Source organism: Notolabrus celidotus, chromosome 11 (genome assembly GCF_009762535.1).
Source record: "Notolabrus celidotus isolate fNotCel1 chromosome 11, fNotCel1.pri, whole genome shotgun sequence".
NCBI classification, from domain to species: domain Eukaryota; kingdom Metazoa; phylum Chordata; class Actinopteri; order Labriformes; family Labridae; genus Notolabrus; species Notolabrus celidotus.
Window position 1 is genome coordinate 13,869,080 of NC_048282.1, and position 24,794 is coordinate 13,893,873.

At 41.3% G+C, this 24,794-nt stretch overlaps 2 protein-coding genes across 4 annotated transcripts; both read right to left on the reverse strand.

Moving 5' to 3' along the window:
- Positions 1-2,101: 2,101 nt before the first annotated feature.
- Positions 2,102-14,196, reverse strand: LOC117821228 (gastrula zinc finger protein XlCGF57.1-like). Of its 3 annotated transcripts, none has more exons than XM_034695369.1 (2): positions 13,692-14,196; positions 2,102-4,785 (listed from the first exon to the last, which is right to left on the reverse strand). In XM_034695369.1, exons 1-2 carry the CDS (start codon positions 13,858-13,860, stop codon positions 3,143-3,145), a joined length of 1,812 nt encoding a protein of 603 aa, XP_034551260.1. In that variant the 5' UTR covers positions 13,861-14,196; the 3' UTR covers positions 2,102-3,142. The 3 variants fall into 3 exon arrangements, with proteins under 3 accessions (XP_034551260.1, XP_034551261.1, XP_034551262.1); XM_034695370.1 differs by having other exon boundaries at positions 13,696-13,809; XM_034695371.1 differs by lacking the exon at positions 13,692-14,196 and adding an exon at positions 13,588-13,686.
- A 5,406-nt stretch (positions 14,197-19,602) lies between these two features.
- Positions 19,603-23,114, reverse strand: LOC117821231 (kelch-like protein 10). The gene is made up of 5 exons (XM_034695375.1): positions 22,822-23,114; positions 22,076-22,562; positions 20,999-21,616; positions 20,582-20,731; positions 19,603-20,000 (listed from the first exon to the last, which is right to left on the reverse strand). The coding sequence occupies exons 1-5, from the start codon at positions 22,962-22,964 to the stop codon at positions 19,653-19,655; spliced, it is 1,746 nt and encodes a 581-aa protein (XP_034551266.1). The 5' UTR covers positions 22,965-23,114; the 3' UTR covers positions 19,603-19,652.
- Between the last annotated feature and the right edge of the window lie 1,680 nt (positions 23,115-24,794).

Genomic DNA, 24,794 nt, shown 5'->3' on the forward strand with positions numbered 1-24,794 from the left:
CAGTAAGTTGTGAAAAACAAGCTCAACCCTTAGTACTGAGTGTATAAATGAACACACTATTCAGACGTTTGACATAGCTGCCAAAATCATCAAAATTAAATCAAAGTTATGAATAAAAAAATAATTTTACAATATTCTAATTAATATAGATCCGCCTGCATATTAGTCTATAAAGATAACGTTTTGCCTAAATTCTGATTCATCTTATTCCTAACAAACCAAGAGAGGCGTATTTGTTTTGGATAGGTTGTACTAATAATACTTAACCCTCCTGTTATGTTTGTTTCTTAGGGACAGCAATAATGTTCATGGGTCAACTTGACCCGGGGCACGTTTAATTGTCCAGAAGTGTCAGAACTAAAAAAAATATCCAATAAACAGTTTTTAATCTCATTATAAACTCCATTACTAACCATTTAAATCAATATTTAGTGCAATGGTGTTCTTTAATCCTCACAGATCATGGTTCAATGAGGATAACTCACTCGTTTTTTAAGAAAATTCAAGTTAAAGCTTTTTAATGTACATTTGAAAGATCTAAATATAAATACAATAGTTTTACATGACATAGATTTTTGTTTATTTCATTTTGATTTTTTGATTTTTTATTATTTTTATGAAGTGAAGTTGATAAATGAACAGGAGACACCTCTTCTGTTACATGCTGCCCAGATTTTGATGCTGTATTTAGCTGGCTTGGAAGGTATATATTGCCTGAAATGGAAGGAACCTCTGAATGCCTCTAGCCTTTCATCCAATGTGACTTTAGGGCCTGGGTTATAGAGCAGTGGAAGTTGCTCTACCCACTTGTCCCTCACTGTTCTAATGGCTGACAGCTTGTCTCTATTTGATCTCAGCTCCTGCAGTCAAATGCCGAATTGTCCTTGGGCAAGACACTGAACCCCAAACTGCTTCCTCAGTTGTTCAGTGGTGTCTAGAATAAGATTAGCTAATACTGATGGTCCCTTACTATAGCAGCCTCTACCATCATTGAGTGAGCGAGTAATGTAAAAGAGCTTTGAGTGGTCAGAAGACTGGAAAAGAGATATATGAGTACAAGTCCATTTATCATTTACTATTTATCATGACCTGCTCAAAAGCTGACTTGATGTCTGTTACACGAGTCACTGCTATCCTAGTGGCTCTGTCTTTATAATGTTTTCTGTAGACAGTTTTGCCTGACGTATATTTGGGATGAAGATCGATGTATTTCCCTATTTTTGATGTGAATGTCTGCTTGGAGGAATATGAATATCTGATTCCTCATTTGGTTCAGAATCAGAATCATCAGACTCAGAATTGACCACAAGATGTTCATCATCTTCAGACACACCCTCCTCTCTTTCACTGCCATGATCAAAGAGGAGTGCCAGGGTTATCACCTGTTTACTTCTGCTGCCCTTTTTTTGTAAAGCTCTGACAGAGAGTGTATCATGTGTAGAGGCAGAGTATAATGTTGGTAGGACTCCCTTGCAGATAATCTGTATATGTTTTTCCCCTCCCCTGCTGTAGTGATGGGAAGTCGGCTCTTTTCAGAGAGCCGGCTCCTTTGACTCGGCTCCCGAAGAAAAACCGTCTCCTTCGACTCCCAAACGGCTCTTAATTTAGGATCTTTGTAGCTGTATGTTTTACCTTAACTTTCCAAAAACTAATGGTTTGTGTGTTGAAAACCCTTTTACATACACTGTTTCTATGAGAAGCCTTATAATTGCCAATTTTGTGCATTTATTCTGTTACAAAACCATTCTTACTTTTGTTTAGTATTTTAATCAAACTTTATTATTGTACAAATTAACAAAAAACTGCAAACACATCCTCAGAAAAGAACCAGAACCAAACTAAAGCGACCAGAACCAGAACCAAACTCAAGCGACCAGAACCAGAACCAAACTCAAGCAAACAAACTCAAGCAAACAGAGAAAGAGCATGAATGGAGCACTATTGGAGATCACAGTAAATATGTAGCACTGTAGTTTTGATGAAATCCAGTAGGTGGAGGTAATGCACTCCCTTTTCTTGACTAAGCTGTAACTCCTCTAAAATGTGAGAGAGCTGATGATCACAGTTCATTCTCTGGAGACAAATCCAACAAGACACGTTCTACAAGTTTGAAGGGATTTTATTCAAGAACAAAACATTTTAACATTTTTGGATATCAACAACAAAATTAAAACATGTCCACGATTACAAAAGAAAATAGAAACCCTGCAGGTAAACAAACAAAAGGACTTCCCTGAAATTAAGACACATCAAACTCTGGACATATATTTAGTCTTCATGCACTGGCCGACACTAACAGTCTCAGGAACTAGTGACTGAGTTTCTGAGATGTAGAGCTCTCAACAGCGAGAGTACAGAGACCAGAGAGATGTGTGAAGATCAAACCAAAGGGTCTGTGGTTAAAGTCCACTTAGACTCGCAAAAGGTTCTCTGTGACTTCCTTCTATACTATGTTCCACCAAAGTTATACTGGTTCCAGTTCACGATGGAAGAACATGAGCATGACCTCTTACACCCTTTAACTCTTCTGCCGCTGCTAATCTACGATAGTGCATTGATGTAAAAACAAATATCTGGATTCGGCAACTTCAAAAGTCAATGCACTGATGTAATACCATCATTTCCTCCCTGCAAAAACACTCAATATAAATGTGAAATAATATCACTCATTAGTGGGACTCATTCACCACCTGATCTGAGCAGGACATTTGCTCTTAAGACTTACTTACACAGTTTTTTAAGAGATTCAAAGTCTTCTTACACTTATAAGAAACAATAAAAATATCAAAACTGGATCAGAATCAGCTTCATGGGCAGGGTATGTAAAACCACAAGCTTGAGACATTACATAGGCACATGTATGAGCATTGTCTGGGCAACACATGCTCAGTTATTGTTAACATTATGTGGATTATCAGTGATCATATTGTCTGGAGTGCTGATTAACTCACGGGTGGAACGGGACACATAATATAAGAGACATTCATCTAAATCGTGTCTTTCTATCTCTTCAGAAACTGTTGATGTTTAACCACTCATTACATCTCACTGTTGTGTTTTTAGCTGATAGGTCAGAGTGGTCATAAACATGACTAGTCCTATAGTGATTTAAGTCTTTTACTGCAAACAGAGCAGATGAGCCTTACTCTCCTGTGTGAACCAACATGTGTTTGATCAGACCTGCTTTCTGAGTAAACCTTTTACCACACTCAGAGCAGCTGAAGGGTTTCTCTCCTGTGTGGACCATCATGTGTTTGATCAGATAGGATTTCTGACTAAACCTTCTACCACACTCAGAACAGCTGAAGGGTTTCTCTCCTGTGTGGATTAACTTGTGTTTGATCAGAGTCTGTTTATGGTTAAACCTTTTACCACACTCAGAGCAGCTGAAGGGTTTCTCTCCTGTGTGGACTAATTTGTGTATGATCAGACTCTGTTTATGGTAAAACCTTTTACCACACTCAGAGCAGCTGAAGGGTTTCTCTCCTCTGTGAACCAACAAGTGTCCGGTCAGACATGATCTAAACCTAAATCTTGTATCACACTCGGAGCAGCTGAAGGGTTTCTCTCCTGAGTGAATAATCATGTGTGAATTCAAACCTGATTTCTGACTAAACGTTTTGCCACACTCAGAGCAGCTGAAAGGTTTCCCTCTTTTGTGGACTAACTTGTGTCTCATCAGACTGTGTTTCTGGTAAAACCTTTTACCACACTCAGAGCAGCTGAAGGGTTTCTCTCCTGTGTGAATAACCATGTGTAAATTCAAACTTGATTCCTGACAAAACCTTTTACTACACTCAGAGCAGCTGAAGAGTTTCTCTGCTGTGTGAGCTACCTTGTGTCTGATAAGGCTCTGTTTATGTTTAAACCTTTTACCACAATCAGAGCAGCTGAAGGGTTTCTCTTCACTGTGAACCAACAAGTGTCCGCTCAGACTTCCTCTAGACCTAAACCATGTATCACACTCAGGGCAGCTGAAGGGTTTCTCTCCTGTGTGAATAGACATATGTGAATTCAAACCTGATTTCTGACAAAACCTTTTATCACACTCAGAGCAGCTGAAGGGTTTGTCTCCTGTGTGAATAAACATGTGTGATGTCAGATTTACTTTCCGTCTAAAACTTTTACCACACTCAGAGCAGATGAAGGGTCTCTCTCCTGTGTGAACTACCTTGTGTCTGATAAGGCCCTGTTTCTCTTTAAACCTTTTACCACACTCAAAGCAGCTGAAGGGTTTCTCTCCTGTGTGAACCAACATGTGTCTACTAAGGCTTTGTTTATGTTTAAACCATTTACCACACTCAGAGCAGCTATGCACTGTTTCATCAGGCAGTCTCTCGGCTTTGATTGTTGTTTTGGAGTTGAAACCTGACTCATGCTCATTGGTCTCCCTCAGGTTACATATGTCTTCAGTTTTAGGCTCAGAGGTGTCTTCTTGGTTATCGCTCCCTGGATCCGAGTTCCTGGCTGTCTCTGGTCCTCCACAGATCTCTCCATCAGCTCCTGTTTCCATCTTTGGAGTGTGTCCCTGATGAAGCTGTAAGAACTGACATCTCTCTTCGTCATCTTCACTCTTCACAGGGAGAACAGTCAGTTGGAACTTGGTGGGATCAGCCTCTTCGAGTCCTTGAAGCGGCTCTCCCTCCTGACTAATCCAGAGTTCCTCCGGTTCCTCTTTAATGTGCGGGGGTTCAGTGATCTCCTGGTCCAGACAGGGGCTCCACGTCTGCTTCACAAGAAGATCTTCTTTACTCTCTGCCAGCTGCTGGACATCTGCAGGAAACACTGATAACAAAAAGACAAGATATACTGAGTTTATTGTACAACCTGATTTGACAAAGTGATTGAAACTGTTATTTTATCCTGATGTATTATTTCAGGACATTTTACAATGGCAGCAGTTCTGTACTGTTGTACCGAGGGTCTGAGAGAAACAAAATTTAAATCCTTTGTATGTCCGGTACATACGGCAGTATTGACAATAAAAGAGATGTTGACTTTGATCTTAACTCTGCTCTGTAAACGGCAGATTGGATATTTATTTCAATCTATAATTTGGGGATAGTGAAACTCCTAAATACACTGCTCAAAAAAATAAAGGGAACACTTAAAAATTACAATGTAACTCCAAATCAATCACACTTCTATAATATCAACCTGTCCAGTTAGGAAGCAACACTGATTGTAGGAGATAAAAGGAGGCTAGATGAGATTGACTATCTTTGTGGGGTGTCTGTTTCACAGTGCCAGCGCAAGCCTAGCGTGAGCTCCTGTGCATCACTCCACAAAGATAGTCAATCTCATCTAGCCTCCTTTTATCTCCTACAAAATGGTCCTTCGAGCTGGAGAAGCTAGCATTCAGGACTGTAAGACATGATGTTGCGATGCTGTCTGGATCCACAGTATCCTTCCAGATCTCCTCTGCAAATAACCCTAAAAGAAGATATAAGTTGAACAATGTCTTCACAGGAGCTGGACCCTGTCTGAACATTCTCATCCTGTGGCAGCACTACAGAAGAGGTACAATCACTTGCAAGGCCTCCCTTTGGAACATTATGAGCGTGCCTGCCCTCTCCTCCTTATTGGTGCAGATAACACTCATTTGATCACTCCTATTGAGCCTATCCGCAGGGGTACTCCAGGTGGTCCTGCAGCACTGAAGACAAGGTTGGGATGGACACTCCAGGGCCCAGCACAAGACATACAAGAGAATGCAGTCACTACTCACTGCTTTCATCTGAGCTGCAATTCACCTCAAGTTGAATTACTGCAGAATGTCAAGAGATTGTGGCAGCTAGATGTATTACCTCAGCGAAATGAAAAGGTGATTACCAGGTCCAAGCAAGATCAGGATGCCATATCTCTTTTGGACGAGAAAACCTGCAGAGTACCCGTTGATGGAGTAGCACGCTATGCTACACCTCTCCTTCGCAGCCCCCTTCTACAAGCTCCCAAAGAAGCTGTTATGCCAAGGCTTCGCAACACAGAAGCTAAACTGGCAAAATGTCCTGAACTGGCCTCTTCCTACAAAGAAGACATCCAAAAATTGGAAACCTGCAGCTATGTTCTCAAGTTGACCTCTGGAGAAGAGGAGGAGGCAAAAGAAACATGGTATATCCCTTCTGGGAGTCCTACTACGCTTCCGTCAGCATCCTGTGGGCATCAGTGGTGACATCAAAGGGATGTTCCACCAGGTCCGCCTCCTGACGGAAGATAAACCCCTCCTACGTTTTCTTTGGCGGGACCTGAAAAGAGAACCCCCCCCCCCACAGTTTATGAATGGAAGGTACTTCCCTTCGGCACGACATGCAGCCCATGTTGTGCCATGTATGCTGTACAGAAGCACGTCATAGACCACAGCCAGCCAGGGGAGGACGTGAGGTTCACCATTGACAACTGTTTCCATGTGGACAACTGTCTTCAAAGTTTCCCTATAACTGATGAAGCACACCACCTCCTGGACAAACTGAGAGCCCTACTGGCTACAGGTGGCTTTGACTTGCGTCAGTGGGCCAGCAACATGCCCTCTGTCATCAGTCACCTCCCCAAAGAAGCAAGGTCAGATAGCAGTGAGTTATGGCTTTCACAAAACAAGAGTGATGCACTGGAGCTCACGCTAGGCTTGCGCTGGCACTGGGAAACACACACACATAAGAACACCTATATAGACCTACCCACAGATGATGCAATTTCCTGCCTGTTGATGTTCCTGTACCTTCAATAAACAAGTGAACCAAATTCCTGCCTGTGTGTCCTGACCGACACTCCACAAAGATAGTCAATCTCATCTAGCCTCCTTTTTTCTCCTACAAAATGGTCCTTCGAGGCGGATCCTAACTGTTTTTGTGGATTTGGAATCTGTCATCACCTGAGTGATAGCACATTTGTAGGACTATATCAAGAAGGTGTTGGAGTTCCCCCTCCCAGCTGTTCCACTTTTGTAGTAAGGTGTTTGGGAGTAAAGGATCGTCCCAACCCCGTTCTTTATCCCACAGACACTGGACCAGTACCTTAGCCCGGGTGGTGTAGGGGATAAGGTAGCCGAGTGGATCATACTGGCTAGCCAGCACACGATAAATGTTGTGCAGAGTAGGCTGGTCATAAGGGACTGACCAGTGTTTGTAGCTCAGGGTTTCATACAAAGGACGCACACCAAAAGGCACAAGATGATGAAAACTTAACTTCTGGCTCTAGGAAACACACAACTAGCGATTGTCTCACGTCTCCAGTCTCCCGTCTGCAGGGGCGGGTCTTAAACACTGCAGGAAACCTCTCGTCTACTACTTTGATTGACAGCTATGTAACCAATTACATTTAGGAACGACTAAATATGATGCAACGAATAAGAGTTAGAACTCTGATGTCTATGCAGTTTTGTACACTGATTGTGATTCAATTTCACCTGCTGTTGTGCAAATGGAACAGACGACAGGTGGAAATGAGAGGGAATTAGCAAGACAACCCCTAGAAAGGAATGGTTCTGCAGGTGGAGGCCACAGACAATTTCACTGTCCTCATCCTTTCTGCCGGATTTTTGGTCACTTTTGCATTTCACCAGTGCCCTCACATGCGGCGGTGTCTGCAACCCACAGAAGTTGCTCAGGTAGTGCAGCTTACTCAGGGTGGCACATCAATGCACGCTGTGGCAAGAAGATTTGCTGTGTCTCCCAGCACAGTATCAAGAGCATGGAGGAGTTACAAGGAGACAGGCCAGAACACCAGGAGACATGGAGGGGGCCGTAGGAGGACAACAACCCAGCAGCAGGACCGCTATCTGCTCGTTTGTGCAAGGAGGAACAGGAGGAGAACTGCCAGAGCCCTACAAAAGGACCTCCAGCAGGCCACTCATGTGCAGGTTTCTGCTCAAACTGTGAGAAACAGACTCCATGAGGGTGGTATGAGGGACAGACGTCCACAAGTGGGGCCTGTACTCACAGCCCAACACCGTGCATGCCGATTGGCATTTGCCAAAGAACACCAGGATTGGTAGGTTTGCCAATGGCGCCCTGTGCTCTTCACAGATGAGAGCAGGTTCACACTGAGCACATGACAGACGTGACAGAGTCTGGAGACACCGTGGAGAACGTTCTGCTGCCTGCAACATCCTCCAGCATGACCGGTTTGGCAGTGGGTCAGTGATGGTTTGGGGAGGCATATCCTTGGAAGTCCGCACAGGCCTCCATGTGCTAGCCAGAGGTACCCTGACTGCCATTAAGCCAGAAATTTTGCCTTGAGAGCAAATTTCTCAATGACTCTATAGTTAAAGTCAGGGATGCTTTTGACAAGTTTATTCTCCATAGAGAGCATGGCCAATGCATTGAGACGATCCTGTGACCAGGGTTTCCGCTAGAAAAAATTGCCACCGGACAACGTGACCGGCAGGTTTTCAATTTACCGGACAAATGTTTGAAATTCCGGTCAAATATTATTTGAATTAATTGAGCTTAAAATGATATGCAGGCTATATAAGAATGATATCAAGGCATGTCAATTTATAGCATAATCTTTTTATTGAGAAGGCTATATCAAATAAAATGAGTGCCGTCAATCGACTCACGTAACTTCTAAAATAAATAAATAAATATCGCACAAGCCTGCGCTCTTTTAACATGAACACAAAACAATTGCAAACAATTGCAACTACAATTTGCAAACAAAAAACACATCTGTACTGGCTCATACCATTTTAATAGCGCAACGTGCTGCCAACTTGAAATCAAATAGATGCAAGAAAAACTCAAGAAAAACAAACAAAAAATCCCTTAACATGTTTCTGGCTTGGGACATTTTAGCCTACTTTTTACGCATTTTCACTGCAGTGAACTGTGCAGCAGCTGACTTAAAATCAAAAGTCTCAAGTGTCTCTCCGCAACTTGCAATGGGCATCAGTCCTGTGACCTTGTTCTCCCCCAGGCGACTTCGCTGCGCTGTTTTGATCCGGTTCTGCAGAGAGAAACCTCTCTCTGCTGGCACACTGGAGACAGGGATCACGCAGGCTATTTTGGCCAGTTTAGCCCACTCAGGGTAGATTTCGCTGAAATCCTTGATGAGAACTTCCCAGGCTGTTAAGAAGTTCAAACCTCCATAGCCGCGGAGTGCTGTCATTACAGCGATGGCATCTCGTTGCGCACTTGCGGCATCGATGAGCGGGGCTGTAGCTGGAGCCGACTCGTCCTCACTGGTGATTTCTTTGCCAAAATGACCAATAATGGTTTGGATGGCTGATTCAGCATACTCCCGAAGTGCTGAACAGACGGAGTGATCATGAATCAGTGATTTTTTTTTACTGAAACGTCAATAAACAAAACAAACAAAATAAATACGGTAGGCCTATATACATGGCAGTTTATTTTTTTAGTACATTGCCCATTTGTCATGCCTAGTTACTAGATAATGATTATTTTTGTTTTGATGATGATTATTAGACTGTATATTTTGTGATATAGGCATTTTAGCTCATCAAATTTGCTTCATCTTACCACTTGTTCTCTGTGGGTATCGGGAGGGGTTCAGAAGGACATCAAAGCAGTTAAGTAGATCCAGGGAATCCTCAGGGAATCGGTCCTGTAAAGCATCTATTAGATGTTGGATTAGTGTGCTCTGGCTTTTTTAAAAGCCTGCACGGCCCGGTCACCTGCGTACGTCACATCCTGGAACATGTTGTCTTTGCACTCCACCTGAAACAGCTCCTCTTCTGGACCTGGCGCATCTCGTAACTGGGTTAGTGCCGCAACTGATGCTTGAACCATTGGTCTGATTGTGGTCAGATTAAAATCGTCTTTCTGGAAAACCAAATTCAGTTTGGTCATCACAGGTAACACATCAGCCAGTGTGTGAGTCAAGGCGATGAAGCTGTATGGCTGGATTTGACCCAGGATACCTTGGGCTTGGGCATTTCCTCCTACAGCCTTTTCGTTTAGCTCCATCATTAGAGCAGGCCAGTTACTTTTCATGCTTTCCACTGCCTTGTGCAACGATAACCAGCGGACAGCGCACGGCTGCTTCAGACTTGTCATGTTTTCATCACTGAGTGCTGCTGTCAGTTGACGGAGGCGATTGGTCCTGCTGGCCGAGTGCTTGGAAAAGGAGTTCACAGAGGCAACTGTGCGTAGGCCCCTACCTGGTCCACAGATTTTACAGCATCTTGCGCAGCCAGTGCCACTCGGTGGGCAACACAGTGCACCTAAATGGAAAATGCACTCTCTCTCCTCAGAAGAACACCAATTCCAGCACGTTTCCCCATCATTACACTAGCTCCGTCTGAGCCCAGGCTGATGACACGGGACAACTCCAAATCCCTCTCGCGGAGCACCTTAACCAGTTTGTTGAATATGCACTGTGCGGTCCTGGAGTGCACATCATAATTTCCCAGCAAACGTGTTTCAACTCTCCCTTTTACTTCCATTTTGACGTATATAATCAGCTTCTTGTCCACGGTGATATTTACTGTCTCATCAATAATAACTCCAATGAAGTCACCCGCCTTTAGCTTTTCATCCAGCTGCTTCATCACAGCGCTTTCTAGCGCCTTTTCCATGTCATCAAAGTAGTCGCTGTGCCGGTACATGCCATCATGTGTGACAAAATCTGGATCCTTAACCGCTCCAAGTAGCTCAGTCAATCCCTCATACTGGTGACATGCGATGTCATTTTTGGTCATGTAGACTACAACTTGTAGCTGAGAGCACAGCTTCTTGTTTAAAGTTTCTTTAGCCTTCTCGCAGTTGCCTTTCAGTGTGGTTTGCTGTGAAAATAAATTGACCGCGATGACGTGATCATTGCACTGACTGTGCTCAATTAGAGAGGAGCTTCTCATATTTGTTGATCCTCTGGTAAATCCATTCTTCTTGTCCGACTTTTCACGGTGTGAGCAAAACATTTTTCAGATCCATCGATAATGTCACACCTCAGCCAGGGATATTTGTCTTTCCATTCGGGCCGGAATGCCCAACTTTTCCGTTTCTTTTTAGCAGGAGGCACGGCATCATCTTCTCTCACAGTGGTAGAATCAAACTCTCCTGAGTCCCTGATGGTTTCAAAACACTGGAGCGGGTCTTCTTTGTGCTCAAAAACAGTGTTCACAGCTCGGCTGTGGAAGTTCGACCTCACTGTGCTTGCTCTTTGGAGTCTGTGGGCCACCACTCTTCTCAAGCACACTGCTTCTCTTCGGAGATCTTGAAAAAAAGCCAGAGAATTCAGCCAGGTCGGGGAAGAAATTCCTCACTTTTGAGAGATGGGAAGTCACCTGCTGCATGATAAGGTTGAGTTGGTGAGCATAGCAGTGGACATAGTGTGCATTCACATAGACATCCTGGACCTTCTTCTGCACACCACCTGTGGTTCCTCTCATGACACTTGCACCATCATATGTTTGGACGATGAGCTTGCTCTTCTGGTCATCGGGGAGAATGGAGCTCAATCTATCCAGAAGTTCTGTGGCAATGGAATCAGCTGTGGCCCTTTGGAGAGGCATGAACTCAAAAAACCTCTCTTGGACATCACGGGCTTTGTCAATGTAGCGGATCGCAAGCACCAGCTGACACTGAGTGGAAATGTCCATAGTTTCATTATCCTGGATGGAGATAAAATCTGCACTCCTGATCACTCCAATGATGCACTCTCTCAAAACTGACAGCATGCAGTCAAGGAGTTCCTTCTGTACAGTCTTAGATGTCCTTCAACGCAGTGGCAGTCTGCAGGTGCTCATGTAGAACTGTATCCAGTAATGCTACAAAATCCACCAATCCTCTAAAAACACCAGGATTTTCTGAGCTCTCACTTTCATCATGGCCACGCAGGGCAAGTTCAAATGCACCACAGAACTTGACACAGTCTATTTTTTTTTTTTTACATAGGATGTGCCTGTTTTTGTCAACCTCCTCATTGTGCTTACGGATCCCTATCCTAGCCTTCATCAAGTTGGCATGATACGTTTATTTTGCTAGTCGCAGTGCGTTTTCCATGTGGATCCCAGTTTGTTCATGCCTCTTTAACTTTTCTGAAAAGTGCTTTAAATCAGTAATACTTGTCTTTATTCATGCTGGGTCAGATCCTGACGTTTTGAAAAGGAGGCAGGGAAAGCAGAATAACGCATTAGCATCACTACATGCAGTTAGCCAAGCCTTGTTGCTAAACCAGGTCCTGGAAAAAGGCAGAGAGTATCGTCTCCCTCTGTCTTTGGACTTCTGATTAATGGCGATGTTCGGCTGATCAGGTCCGGGCTCTTTCATGTCGAGCTTCTCCTGGTATGTTCTCCTCTCAAAAGGGGATGTTTTGAGTGATTTCACTGAATCATTTAATTTCTCTCCCTCCATTTTGCATCTCGGTCCGATCGTCTCCTACTCCCACGGCTCAACCTGTCAATCAGCCGCGCTTTATGACAGACGGCTGTGACGTCGGCCCCATGACAGGAGGGTTATACAGTCTATGTATGTAAATCAAGCTGCATACAGCTCTGGGCGCAGGGAAGGTGCGCCCCGACATGGCCCTATCTCTTGTATTGAAGAGGAGCTACTGCGCATGCACACCTTTTAACAAGAGTCTATGGCCAAAGATTTCTGCACGGGGGGAAAACCATAGACTGTATAAAATATGGACGTAGTATTCGTGACATCACCCATCTGTTCCTGAGAGCTGTTTGGAAGCCAATCGACGGCGGCCGCCATATTGGAAATGCGGAACTGAACCAGGCAGAGTGTGACGTAGTGTGAGCCTCCTAGCCAATAGCTATGTGTTTCCGACCGGGAGTCACGTCAGTCGTGTCCTTATTTGGGCAAAAACTCTTCTGAACCCTCGCGTTAGAAAAAATTCACCCCCCGTACAGTGTGTGCCGATAGAGAGATTAGCTTCGTAGGGCCAAGATGTTTTTTGAACCAGGCTGTAAACATGTTTATTAATGCTGCGAAGATCGTCTTTTTCCCATTCATGTGTATGTGGTTTCCGGTGTTTCTGCAGCCAGCCTCAAGCGGATTCTCGATGTATTGCAGTTTATAACACTTCCGCATTGGCTTCATCGTTTGAGACCGGAGGTTGCCGCTTAAGTAAAACCAGGGATCAAACTCAGGCTGTTTCTGAAACTGCCTGCTACATACTACTTACTAATGTAGAAGGCAGTAGGTATTGCCTACTACGAAGCTAATCTCTGTAATGGCACACACTATACGGGGGTGAATTTTTTTCTAACGTAACGGTTCAGAAGATATTAAGATTACAAGTTTTGCCCAAATAAGGACATGACTGACGTGACTCCCGGTCGGGAAACACATAGCTATTGGCTAGGAGGCTCAAACTCCGCCCCTTTACGTCACACTCTGCCTGGTTGAGTTCCGCATTTCCAATATGGCGGCCGCCGTCGATTGGCTTCAAAACAGCTCTCAGGAACAGATGGGTGACGTCACGGATACTACGTACATATTTTATAGAGTCTATGGTTTCACCCTGTGGTCTTGCCTTCATCGTGTGTATGAATATTTTTTTTTTCGTCTTCAGAAATCATATAAAAAGGTGTTTTTAATTCAAATACAATATAGTTAATTAAATTAAAATGATAATAATCATGATAAAAACAGTTGAGGTGATTGAACCTACTTTTCCCGTGTTGCTGCAGCAGCGTGACGAAACAGGGAAATGTCCACCATCAGACACATTACAAACATCACAGTCAGAAAAGAGTGTCAGGTCCAAAGACTAACCTACTCTCTGCAGCTTGATTTCAGGTGTTAAAATCACTTTCAGCAGCTCTCTTTGGCGGTGAAGCTCCTCTTCATATAAAGATGTTGTGGTTTGTCCTGTAATGTCTTTGATAACCACAGCGAACAGCCGCCGGCTGAATAAATCTTTAAGATCCTGAAACCCGGACATTGAAGCAAACTATTCTCTAAAGGAAGAAAAGAAGAGATGAAGACCGAAGCTCCGAAGTTTGGATGACTTCGAGGAACCGCGTTGTTTCAATAGAAGATGGCGGAGCTAGTGATGTTAAGAGATGTATCTTCTTCTTCTTCTTCGGGTAAGGCAGGCTAGACGCAACAACGGCGTATTGCTGCCCTCCTCAGGTCGATGAATCAGGTCCTTAGATCAATTCTTATATTCTTGTGTACACTCCAGTTCTGTGCAAGAACTCCAACAGTCTCCTAACTTTCCCCTAGTTGTCCAAGTTTAATAACGTGCTCATGCTAAAGACTGCTTCTCCAGCTGTTTGCAGCGTCCTTCTTTCCCAAGCATATCTTTCGCACTGCAAGAAAACATGACGCACTGACAAGGGGGCGTTTCCGGTATCGAGGCTTGCTTCATTGAGGGGAGGAGCCGAAAATGATGACGTCCGAAGCCTCGCTGTCCGGCTGTACCACGTGACTGCTTCATCAAGTGGTTCAGATTTTGCTGCCAGGTTTGACAGAAATATAAACCCCCTCAGGCTCCATTCATAATGTGGGTGTTTGATGGAGAGTTGCAGTCAGTTCAGAGTTCGGATAGAGTTTTGATAGTTTGGATACTAGAGTTTGGATAGCGTTTATATAGTTTAGAGAGAGAGAGAGAGAGAGAGAGAGTGAGTGAGAGAGAGAGAGAGAGAGAGAGAGAGAGAGAGAGAGAGCCATAACCAGACCATCCTGGAACAATACTGCCAGAACTGGGCCTTGGAGGTCAATTTTAAGAAGACACAAATAATGATCTTTCAAAAAAAGCCCAGATGTCTTGAAAATAAATATATTTTTACTCTGAATAACACTTAAATTAAACACACAAAGAATTATACTTACCTTGGTCTGAACATATCTGCATTAGGAAATTTTAACATGGCAATAAATGCACTTAAAGAAAAAGCACGGAGGGCAATCTATGCATTAAAAACCAAATAATTCAAGATTAACATTCCAATTAGAATCTGGACAAAAATATTTGATAGTGTAATTGTACCTATAGCTCTGTATGGAAGTGAAATCTGGGGCCCCCTCAGTAGACTGGAGCATGGCTCATGGGACAAACACCCAATAGAAGCTCTCCATACTGAATTCTGTAGAAGAATCCTAAATGTTCAAAGAAAAACTCCAAATAACGCCTGCCGAGCAGAACTGGGACGTTTCCCATTACTATTAAACGTTCAGAAACGGGCAATCAAATTTTGGACACATCTAAACCAGGACACAGACTTTTACAGGGATGAACAGAGGCATGAAGTATCTGACATGAAACTATATACAGGGAAGTCTATACTGTTTAGAATGGTTCCAAGAATTGGTAAGATGGGAGTCCCGCTCCTATAACTTTGATTGATTGTGATAGTCTTATATCAACAAAGCTGGGGTCCAGTACTAATGTAAACCAGATGTTAAAGCTGGGGTTGGTAGTCCCGGAAAACTAGCATGAATTTGAATGTAGCATGTCTTCAGGACTCCGTCTAAAGACCAACAGAGCCTCAGTATCTCAATTCACATCACAGAGCCCCGTGAAATGGAGGAGTGTTAGGGAATGTCGGGCAGAGGTCACAGATCACAGCTCCCCACACTCCGCAAAAACCCTCCCCTTTGTTTTGTCTTTCTTTCTTTGAGAGGAGGGGGGAAAGCATTGTGTGTTCCCTACTCTATTCTAGACAATAATTTTTCCCTAATCTCGGGGGTGAAACACAAATCAAATCACACACATTATATAAATGAAAACATTACCATATATTGTCAAAACCCAAGAATTCATCATGAAACCTAAATCCCTATCTCATCCCGAACTCTCTCTTAACTGCTGCTGGCATTATAATGCAACCCATGGTCATTTTACATACAAATATTATTTCTATTTATTGCTTAATTTGTCATTACCAACCATAATCACACCATGTCAACCTGTCACTACTGAAACATTTTTTAATACTGCCTGTAATTACTTCTATTTAATTTAAATTCCATTTGTAACATTGTATATATCTAAATTGTATTCTAGCTTTATTTATCTATTTTATTTTTATTATTTTTATTTTATTTTATTTTATTTTATTTTATTATTCTTATTTTATTTTATTTTATTTTTTACTTATTTTTTACTTATTTTGTACTTATTGAAACTTCTTTCTTGATTGTACTTATGTCTGGGTTGCTGTAACAACTGAATTTCCCCCCCGGGGGATCAATAAAGTAATATCTTATCTTATCTTATCTTATTATAATAATGTCAAAATCACACTAAGCACTTCATGTTTAAGGCCAATTTATATAGATTACTTACAACTTAATTTTAATCCAATTACCACAAACTATCGGTAATTGAAGAATACACCAAGCATTCTCAAATTGTCTGATTAATTTTTTCTCAACTTTTTCTCAATTTATATCATTCATTTATCTTTCTTTTATTTATTTTCATAATTCATATGTAAAATCAGAGGCTCTGTCAATTGTAAAATAAACATTTCATCCCTGAGGTTGTTATGGTTCAAGTCTGAGCAGCTGATAAAGCCTGTCTCACTGAAAGTGTTGTTTAACCAGTTCACTCACGTTTTGGTTCAAACCAGCTGTAACAGCCGGAGTGATATTTAGAGGAGCCTCAGTGATCCTGAAATTTTTTTTATTATTATTTTCAGACAGTTTGACTGCTAAAGCACACCCTTACAGACACAAATACTGGCTGCTCACATGTCAGCTGATAAATTCATCAGCAAGTCATTTACACTCCTCTGTTTGATTAATGGCAACTACGCAACAGCAATACAGTACAGGCCTCATACAGACATCAATGAAACACACTAAAGATGATGATTCAGCAACTTTTTCACGTGTGCCATCTCAAATGTGTCAACATTAACTTGGGAAGCTCCAGTAATAAACACAACTTTTAACAAACTGCAAACATTGAACTGCTTGAAAGGCTCTCTCACAGTAATTCTTAAATAAAGCCCACTACAATTAATCGAAGCAAGTAATTCGCACAAAAATCTTTTCCCATCAAATTTAAAACAGTTTTCAGAAATCAGAAAAGAATACTACACATCTGTTCCTTCCACAGCAACATTGTGTTCAGTGGAAACTGGCTCTAATATAGGAGTGCCTGAAACACCTACAGTGTGGATTATTTAGGATGCTAGATGTTGGGGTATATTCTTGTAAATTTAAATCTTAGCATCATCATCTTTAATTGACATAATTAATCTTTCAAAAGGACAAGTAGAAAATCTTATTGTTAATATTTGCTTATTGACTGTGGATTTGATTCTTCTTCTACATGGCCTCCCTATGTATCAGCAAGTTATTTATGTATCACTATGTTTGAAGATGAACCGACTAAGAAAGTCTTACTTTAGGAAAATTACTACAATTACGTGCGTATGTTCTTACATACTTCCCAGCTTTGTGATTCAACCACTCATTCATAGGTATGGTCATGGGCCACTGCCTGTCTGGTGAATCTGGAAACTTTAAATGCTCTCACACATTGGCCATTCTGCAGCATATGTGAGGCTCAAAAGCATCTCTACTTCAGGTATTAAGCAGTGGTAATAGTGGCAGATGCGTTTTAACCAAACTAAGAATGCTTCAGGACTAGAGATTGGATTAGGGGCACACTGTTTTATGTCTCTGACCTCAGATGGAGTCCAGGCCCTGAAAACTGCTACTCATCCTATAGAGTTTATTGGAGTATCAAATCTAGATGTTTTGTATCTATCTTGTGGCTTAGCTATGTTTCTAAGTCCATCTGTCTGATTTTGTCTCTCCTGAGGGAGCAGACTGGAGTCTGCTGCATTTTCACGTGTCTCTTCCGTATCAGTGATATGTGAGGCTTCAGCGAGTGCATACCTCTCTACTCTTACTTTATAACTTTTCATTGTTATGGCTACTGCATGCAAAAGTATGTAATCAGCGCTGTGTATAGATATCAACTCAGAATTGTCATTAAGGAAAGTCTTCAACTCATCCAACAACCATTGACAAAGCCTCTCTTCACCATTTTCTCCACACCTCTTACAGGCCACGTCAGACCACACTTTCACACATCTACACACATGCTTGTAATCCCACTCTATATCACCTTTTAGTGGTTTAATATTAGCAGTAGCTAACTCAATGTTCTTTGACTCAAATGACCTGAGATGTGGCCATCTTTGTTTTATCCATTTACCTAGGAGTGGTGAGAAAGTGACCACTCACTGCTCTTCTCACAATGCCCTCAGGCGTGTCTGTGAGGAATGATGGATCCTACTATGTTGTCAAGTCAATTGTATGTGAATTCAATGTAGTATTTGAGGTGGTTTAAACAGAAAGTCATGCACATTTATCATTAGCATGCGTGTGTTTATTCTTATCTTTATCATGTTGGGGTCTATTAGCTGTTGTGGACTGATGATTACACATCTTGCATAAACAATGAACATATAACTCAATAGCAACACAAACCAGCAAGAACACACAGCAAACACAAAACATTTAATAAACACTTCAACTGCATTCAGAGTCTCTTCTGAATTCAAGGAAATTTTAATCATTTAATTTTGGTTCAGATGTTGTTCATTTATGCGGCTGGGTATGTTTGATCTACTCTCTCTCTCTCTCTCTCTCTCTCTCTCTCTCTCTCTCTCTCTCTCTCTCTCTCTTAGTGTACTTATGTAACTTAATGCACATAGTAAGTAGTGTTGGGACTTATTATTTATTTAAATAGGAGGGATTATACCAAAATCGACCCCCTTTGGAGTCTTATTGTCCCGCCGAACACAGAATCACAACTGGTCTTGTCTTAACGAGATGTACCCTTTAATCATTCGATTCACCTTAGAACTTTTCCCAAGGGTTAAGACTCACAGATTGAATATTTTCTGTGTTGAGTCGCAGCCCGAAGCTGGCCCAGACCTCTTGTGTAGAACTTGATCAAGGAGAAATAACATAACAGTACACAGGCAGGAGAGTGCAGTGCAATGCCAAGTCAATTCTGTCAGACAAATGCCCAGGCATGGTATATATTCCCCCAAAGACGACACTAAAGTTAGATAACCATATTTGGACAATAGGAACACAACAATTCAGAAGAAGACCTGTGCCCTAGTTCTGGAGACAGTAAGTCTGTCACAACACACAGATAAAGACAGGGGCTGGGGGAGAGACCTTGATTACTAAACTGACACGTTTTATGTTTGCCAAAGTTAGAGACTGTGTGATCATACATTAAGAAACTATGAACTTAATGATGATTTATTCAGTCTTGTTTATTTGAGATGATAAAACTGGTTTCCTCCTGGATACAGATTGCTGTTTTCATTACAGCACTTAGACACTACATGTACCTCTTTGGGGTCAGGCTCCCATTTAATTTTTAGCTTACTGATTATTTTGTTGTTGTTTGTTTTGAGGCCTTTTGCCTGTCCTATAAAGTATGCAGTTGGACAGGAAGATGGGCCGTGGACTTGACATTAGCTTGTCATTTGGTTGCATGAAATACAGACTAAGGTTCATTCTGTCTTGAAATATCAAGTCTTAACTTGTCTCTTCCCTTAGTCTGACAGTTTTATGTGTTTTTCTGTTTCTGGACAAGTAAAAATATTATTTTTTCCCTGTAACCAATAGTAAGGTCAAAGGTCATAGTGTTGTTTGCAGTCCCTGTACATCTTTGAAAGTACTGAAATAATACGAGTAGTTTAATGCTCAGTTATATTTATTTGCATTTCAAAGTTAGATGAATCTTGTTCACTCCACTTCATCTGGCTCCTCATCCAAGAGTTGAAGGAAGTGACGAGGAGCAGCGTACTCAGCCATGTTGGGGAGTCCATACACCACACAGCAGCTCAGGGCACTGCAGGAGATCTCCAGGTCACTGACATCAGACCACTCACCAGTGTCAAAGTCATAGCACTCAACGTCAGCGGTGGTACTGAAGCCGTTGAAGCCCCCAGCCACAAAGATGTGGTCTTCAATAACTTCGATGCCAAAGTTACTGCGGGGGTTCAGCATGGAGGGCACATCGTGCCAGGTGTTAGTGAGGGGGTTATAGAATTCAGCAGTTTGCAGACGACTGATTCCATTAAATCCACCAACCTATAAGAGAAGAGGTGAAATGATGTCAGGACAGAGAGTTGTGTTTTTCAGCCCCCTTTTATACCCAGGACTCTTGAGCCCCAACCTCACTGTTGCCACAAACTAAAGCTCTGGAATATTTAACAGAAAAAGGAGACAGCTGATACAAACATTATTTGGGTAAGACTGTGGAGTGTTATTATTTTCAAGCAATATTTTTTATCTGACAACTTTCCTGCCTGAAAATCATATGAGTTATCTGTTTGGATAATGTTTTCTTGAATGCATTGTGCAGTCTCTTTACACTTCTTATCTTCTAGCATAACTTTACTGTCAGCAATATCAAATATCAAATATCAATTTTGTTCTTTCTTTCTTGAAAATTTCATGAAACTATGATTCGGTTATCAAAACTAAATCCATGTATTAGTCCCTTCAGTGGAGTTATGACTAACTGTTGACATCAGTTCCTTCAATCTACAAGTGCATTGCTGACTTAAGTAATGTCAGTCCAAGTCTTATTTTAAATCTCTGCTAACATTTAAGAGCCTCTGTACTGTGTTTTGTGATGTGTAAGTATCAAGAGTATTCAATGTCCTTACTACAAAAACATGGTTTGCATATGCAATGACTCCAACTCCACTGCGACTGCTTCCCATTGGTGCAATCAGTGTCCACTGGTCAGTCTTTGGGTTGTAACACTCAGCGGATGACAGGCAATCGGTCCCGTTGAAGCCACCACAAATATACACCTGATGGAAACAAAATGAATTGAATAATAGATCATAAAGATTAAGAGTCACTAGTATCACTGTACTCCTCTTAGTTATAGTTAGAAGATTAAATATCTTGATTTTGTCATTTTGTTTGAGAATGTTTCTTCCTGTAAAGTGTATTTTGAGAATGATCTCTTAATGATAGCATGATCTATAATTTTGTAAAGGCATTAAGTTTCTCAAACTCCTTCCACAGAGCTATCTTATTTTTCCCAACTTATTATTTTTTTTAGCTCAACCAACCTTGACATGGAGGGTTGTGCAGCTGGCGTCACTTCTAGAATGATGCATTGGTGCAATTAAAGTCCACTGGTTGGTACTGGGCTCATATCGCTCTGCAGTGTCCAAACGGTGATGACCATCATAACCTCCTAATGCGTATATCTGCCCGTCAAGCACTGTCACGCTCACATAGCAGCGTTTTGAATGCATTGGTGCGACTTCCTGCCAGTTGTGTGTGGTCAGGTCAAACTTCTTCATTGTGCTAAACTGCACTACTCCATTAAAGCCACCAACACAGTAAAGTGATCCATTGAGGAAAGCAGTACCATGGTAGGCCCTGGGTTCAGCCTCATCGTCAGTGATACTGACCCAGCATTCAGCACGGTTATCATATGATGCAAAACTACTGGTGGGAGCTCCACCACTCCAGCCTCCAAAAGCCAACAGGAAGGCAGACGGCAGTCTTGGCCGGGCCATAGGGTGAAGGGGAATTAAGTCAGGGAGCCCTCTAATCCGCAGGTCTATAATGGTATCCAGAGCTGTGAGGACAATTGCATGACACTCCTCACTTGCCACCACTAATTCGTTTTTTGCAACAGTCTCCAGGAGGTATTGTGGAATTATCAAAGCCAGCCTGACCTGTACAGAGACATGAGGACAAATATTGATACCAAAAAGTCCAAAGAGAACCTAACCATGCTCAGTATGAGTGATCAGGTCAGCCAATTTTAAAGGTAATCACAGAATTACTGCATGAAATGTCAGTCTTAAAACAAATTTTAAAAAGTAAGAATAGAAAAACAAACAAACAGTTCATTAATGCATAAACAGCCAGATATTGAAAATGGTCCAATAAATCAAACTGGTTTCAGCTCTAGAATAAACAGATTTATGAAATGAGGTTCATTGCTTTATGCTATTGTTTGTCTTGAGATGATGTAATTCAGGAAGTAAATCTAACACGTCTAACCCGTGTACACTCCATTTCATTGACAGTATTTGTCACCATAGATTTTTTCTTCTATAACTGGATTTTGGACCTTAAAGTAAATAAAGTAAATTATATGGCAGATGAGAAATTGTCCACCCCTCACTTACACAGGACAAAAGCAGTGTGATGTATCCACTGCGTTCCTCAGGTGCATGGTTGATCCAGTGAATGATGGCCTCAAACACTTTCTTCTCCTTCTTCACATTCAGATGATCATTCTCAAGAAGTTTAACAAGTTCTTGTGCAGGGAGCTGAAGGAACTCTGCGGAAGAGGAAGCAACCTCCTCAAAGTGACTCAGAAGAAAGGCATAAGCCTTGTGTTTCAGTTCGCGGGTGTAATAGACATCTGAAAACGACCAGATCCCGATGCAGTTTTGTGGGATGAGCTGATTCTCCAGATGTTCACTGCAGGCTTGTATGATCCCCTGTACATTAAACTGGTCTGCTGCTATAAAGAGCTCACGTATGTTCTCCTGAGCCACACTGACACAGCCAGTGTAGGCAAACTCAACGATGAACTTCATCATGTCCAATGAAACATTGGGAATGTAAAAGACCCGACAGTGTGGGGTTGACCAGTGAGTAAAAAGGGATCTGTGGGCCAGACAGGAGGTAAAGAGAGAGAGATTTATTATATTGTTAGTCTTTATACATTCAAGGTTAGTTTATGCCTTCAAAACTGTCAAAAAGATCACAAAATGATTTGAAATATAACATAAAATAAAGTCACATAAATCATTGTCAGTCATAAGTATTTAGTTGTGTTACAGTTTAACCCGTGTTTGCTGATTTCTTCCTTAGTCAAAGACTGTGAATATGACAACATCCCCATTAACACCCAATAAAAACTCACCTGAAATAAGGGCTGCAGTTACACAGGATAATCTTGTGAACATGAATTTCAACACCGTCCACTCTGATCACTGCATCACAAAGCTCTTGCTCTAGACGGAGCTCGTTATAAACAGAGCTGCCGTTCAAAGTATTTTCACTCATCTTTGCTCTTGAAGAGGATAAGTTTCTCTCTTTAAATTCAGTGTAGGTCTCTCTCCTGACTTACAAGATCTGTCTGGAGTTGGGTCCAGTCTCAAGTCTTGACCGGGTTCCAGAATGGATCATTATGACTTCATAATGTCTCGTCACAAACAGGAGCAACATTTCTAAGACACATTCCAAAAACAGAAACAGTCACATGTTTGTGTCTCTTCTTTGTCCAGTAGTGAACAGGTGCATCTTAATAAATTAGAACATTGTGAAAAAGTTCACTATTTTCCTTCAGTTATTTAAGAAAGTTAAGATTTGATAAGTCTAGACTCATGACATTTTAATAAAAATGTTTCAAATGTTTTTCTATCTTCATTTTGATAATTATGGCCTATAGCCATAAAATGTAAAAATATATCTTAACATTTTACAATATTTCATTTTGAGATTGAGTTCATTTCTATTCAAAATATGACTACTATGTAGAGTATCTCACAAAAGTGAGTACACCCCTCGCATTTCTGCAAATATTTAATGATATCTTTTCATGGGACAACACTGACGAAATGACACTTTGATACAATGTGAAGTAGTCAGTGTACAGCTTATATAACAGTGTAAATTTATTGTCCCCTCAAAATAACACAAAACACAGCCATTAATGTCTAAACCATCGACAACAAAAGTGAGTACACCCCTAAGTGAAAATGTCCAAATTGGGCCCAAAGTGTCAATATTTTGTGTGTGTATATATATATATATACAGTATATAAACAAACATATGTGTGTAAATACTTTATATATATGGATATGTATATACACACACGTCATTCAGTTTTTCATCAGAAATATGACATTTCAAAATTCAGCCTGAGATGCTGTTCATATGCAATTATCCTAAAAAACCTTGTATGTCCGGCAAATTTGGTCAAATATGAACTGATGTATAAAGTAACTGCTAATTACTATATCTTAACTAATGATGTATTAAACACATTTTCATTACATGAAGTCATAGTGACAGAATCATTAGTTCATGTTGAACAACAGGAATTAGTTATAAATTCATACAGAAAGTAATCATGAGTCATGCATTACTTCAACATGAATTAAGCATTATATTACTAATAAAACTGTTCCATTATTGTAACGTGTTACCCAGTAATCCATGTCCTTAGTCTGCTTGTCTTTAGCAGAGTGTTTGCGGACTTTCTTGTGCATCATCTTTAGAATAAATGTGAGAGGTGTACTCACTTTTGTGAGGTACTGTATCTCTGAGTAAATGATAAATGAACTTGTATTTATATGGCACTTTCCTAGTCTTTCTGACCACTCAAAGCTCTTTTACATTGGTCGTCACATTCACCCATTCACACAACATTCACTCACAGAGGCTGCTATATAATAAGGGACCATCAGTATTAGCTAATTTCATCCTCACACAATAATACAGAGCCCCCACGCACAGACATCTTCAGGAAAGGGGCCAAAACTATTATATTTCTGATATCAGACAACTCTTGAACCAGAGAATACATCAGAAAAGTCATACCTGGGCTAAGGAGCAAAATAACTAAATGTTACTTTGTGGTCCAAACTCCTCTTTTCAGATTCAAGTAAATGTTGAATTATATTTGGAAATCAAGGTCCCAGTGTCTGGTGTGAAGTTTCCACAGTCTATGATGATTTAGGGAGCCATGTCATCTATGGTGTTAGTTTAATATGTTTTATCAAACCCAAGGCCAATGCAGCTATCTATCACGCAAGTTTAGAGCACCTCCAAGCTTCCATATGCTAACAAGCTTTATGAAGATGCCTTTTTCCTTTTCCAGCAGGACTTGG

Coding starts and splice junctions, on each gene's coding strand:
- LOC117821228 (XM_034695369.1), bottom strand. CDS start 13,860: ATGTCCGGGTTTCAGGATCTTAAAGATTTATTCAGCCGGCGGCTGTTC. Junction 4,786..13,691: donor AATCAAGCTGCAGAGAGTAG/GTTAGTCTTTGG, acceptor TTTTGTTATCAG/TGTTTCCTGCAGATGTCCAG.
- LOC117821231 (XM_034695375.1), bottom strand. CDS start 22,964: ATGAGTGAAAATACTTTGAACGGCAGCTCTGTTTATAACGAGCTCCGT. Junction 20,732..20,998: donor GCACAACCCTCCATGTCAAG/GTTGGTTGAGCT, acceptor TGTTTCCATCAG/GTGTATATTTGTGGTGGCTT. Junction 20,001..20,581: donor ATGCAAACCATGTTTTTGTA/GTAAGGACATTG, acceptor CTTCTCTTATAG/GTTGGTGGATTTAATGGAAT.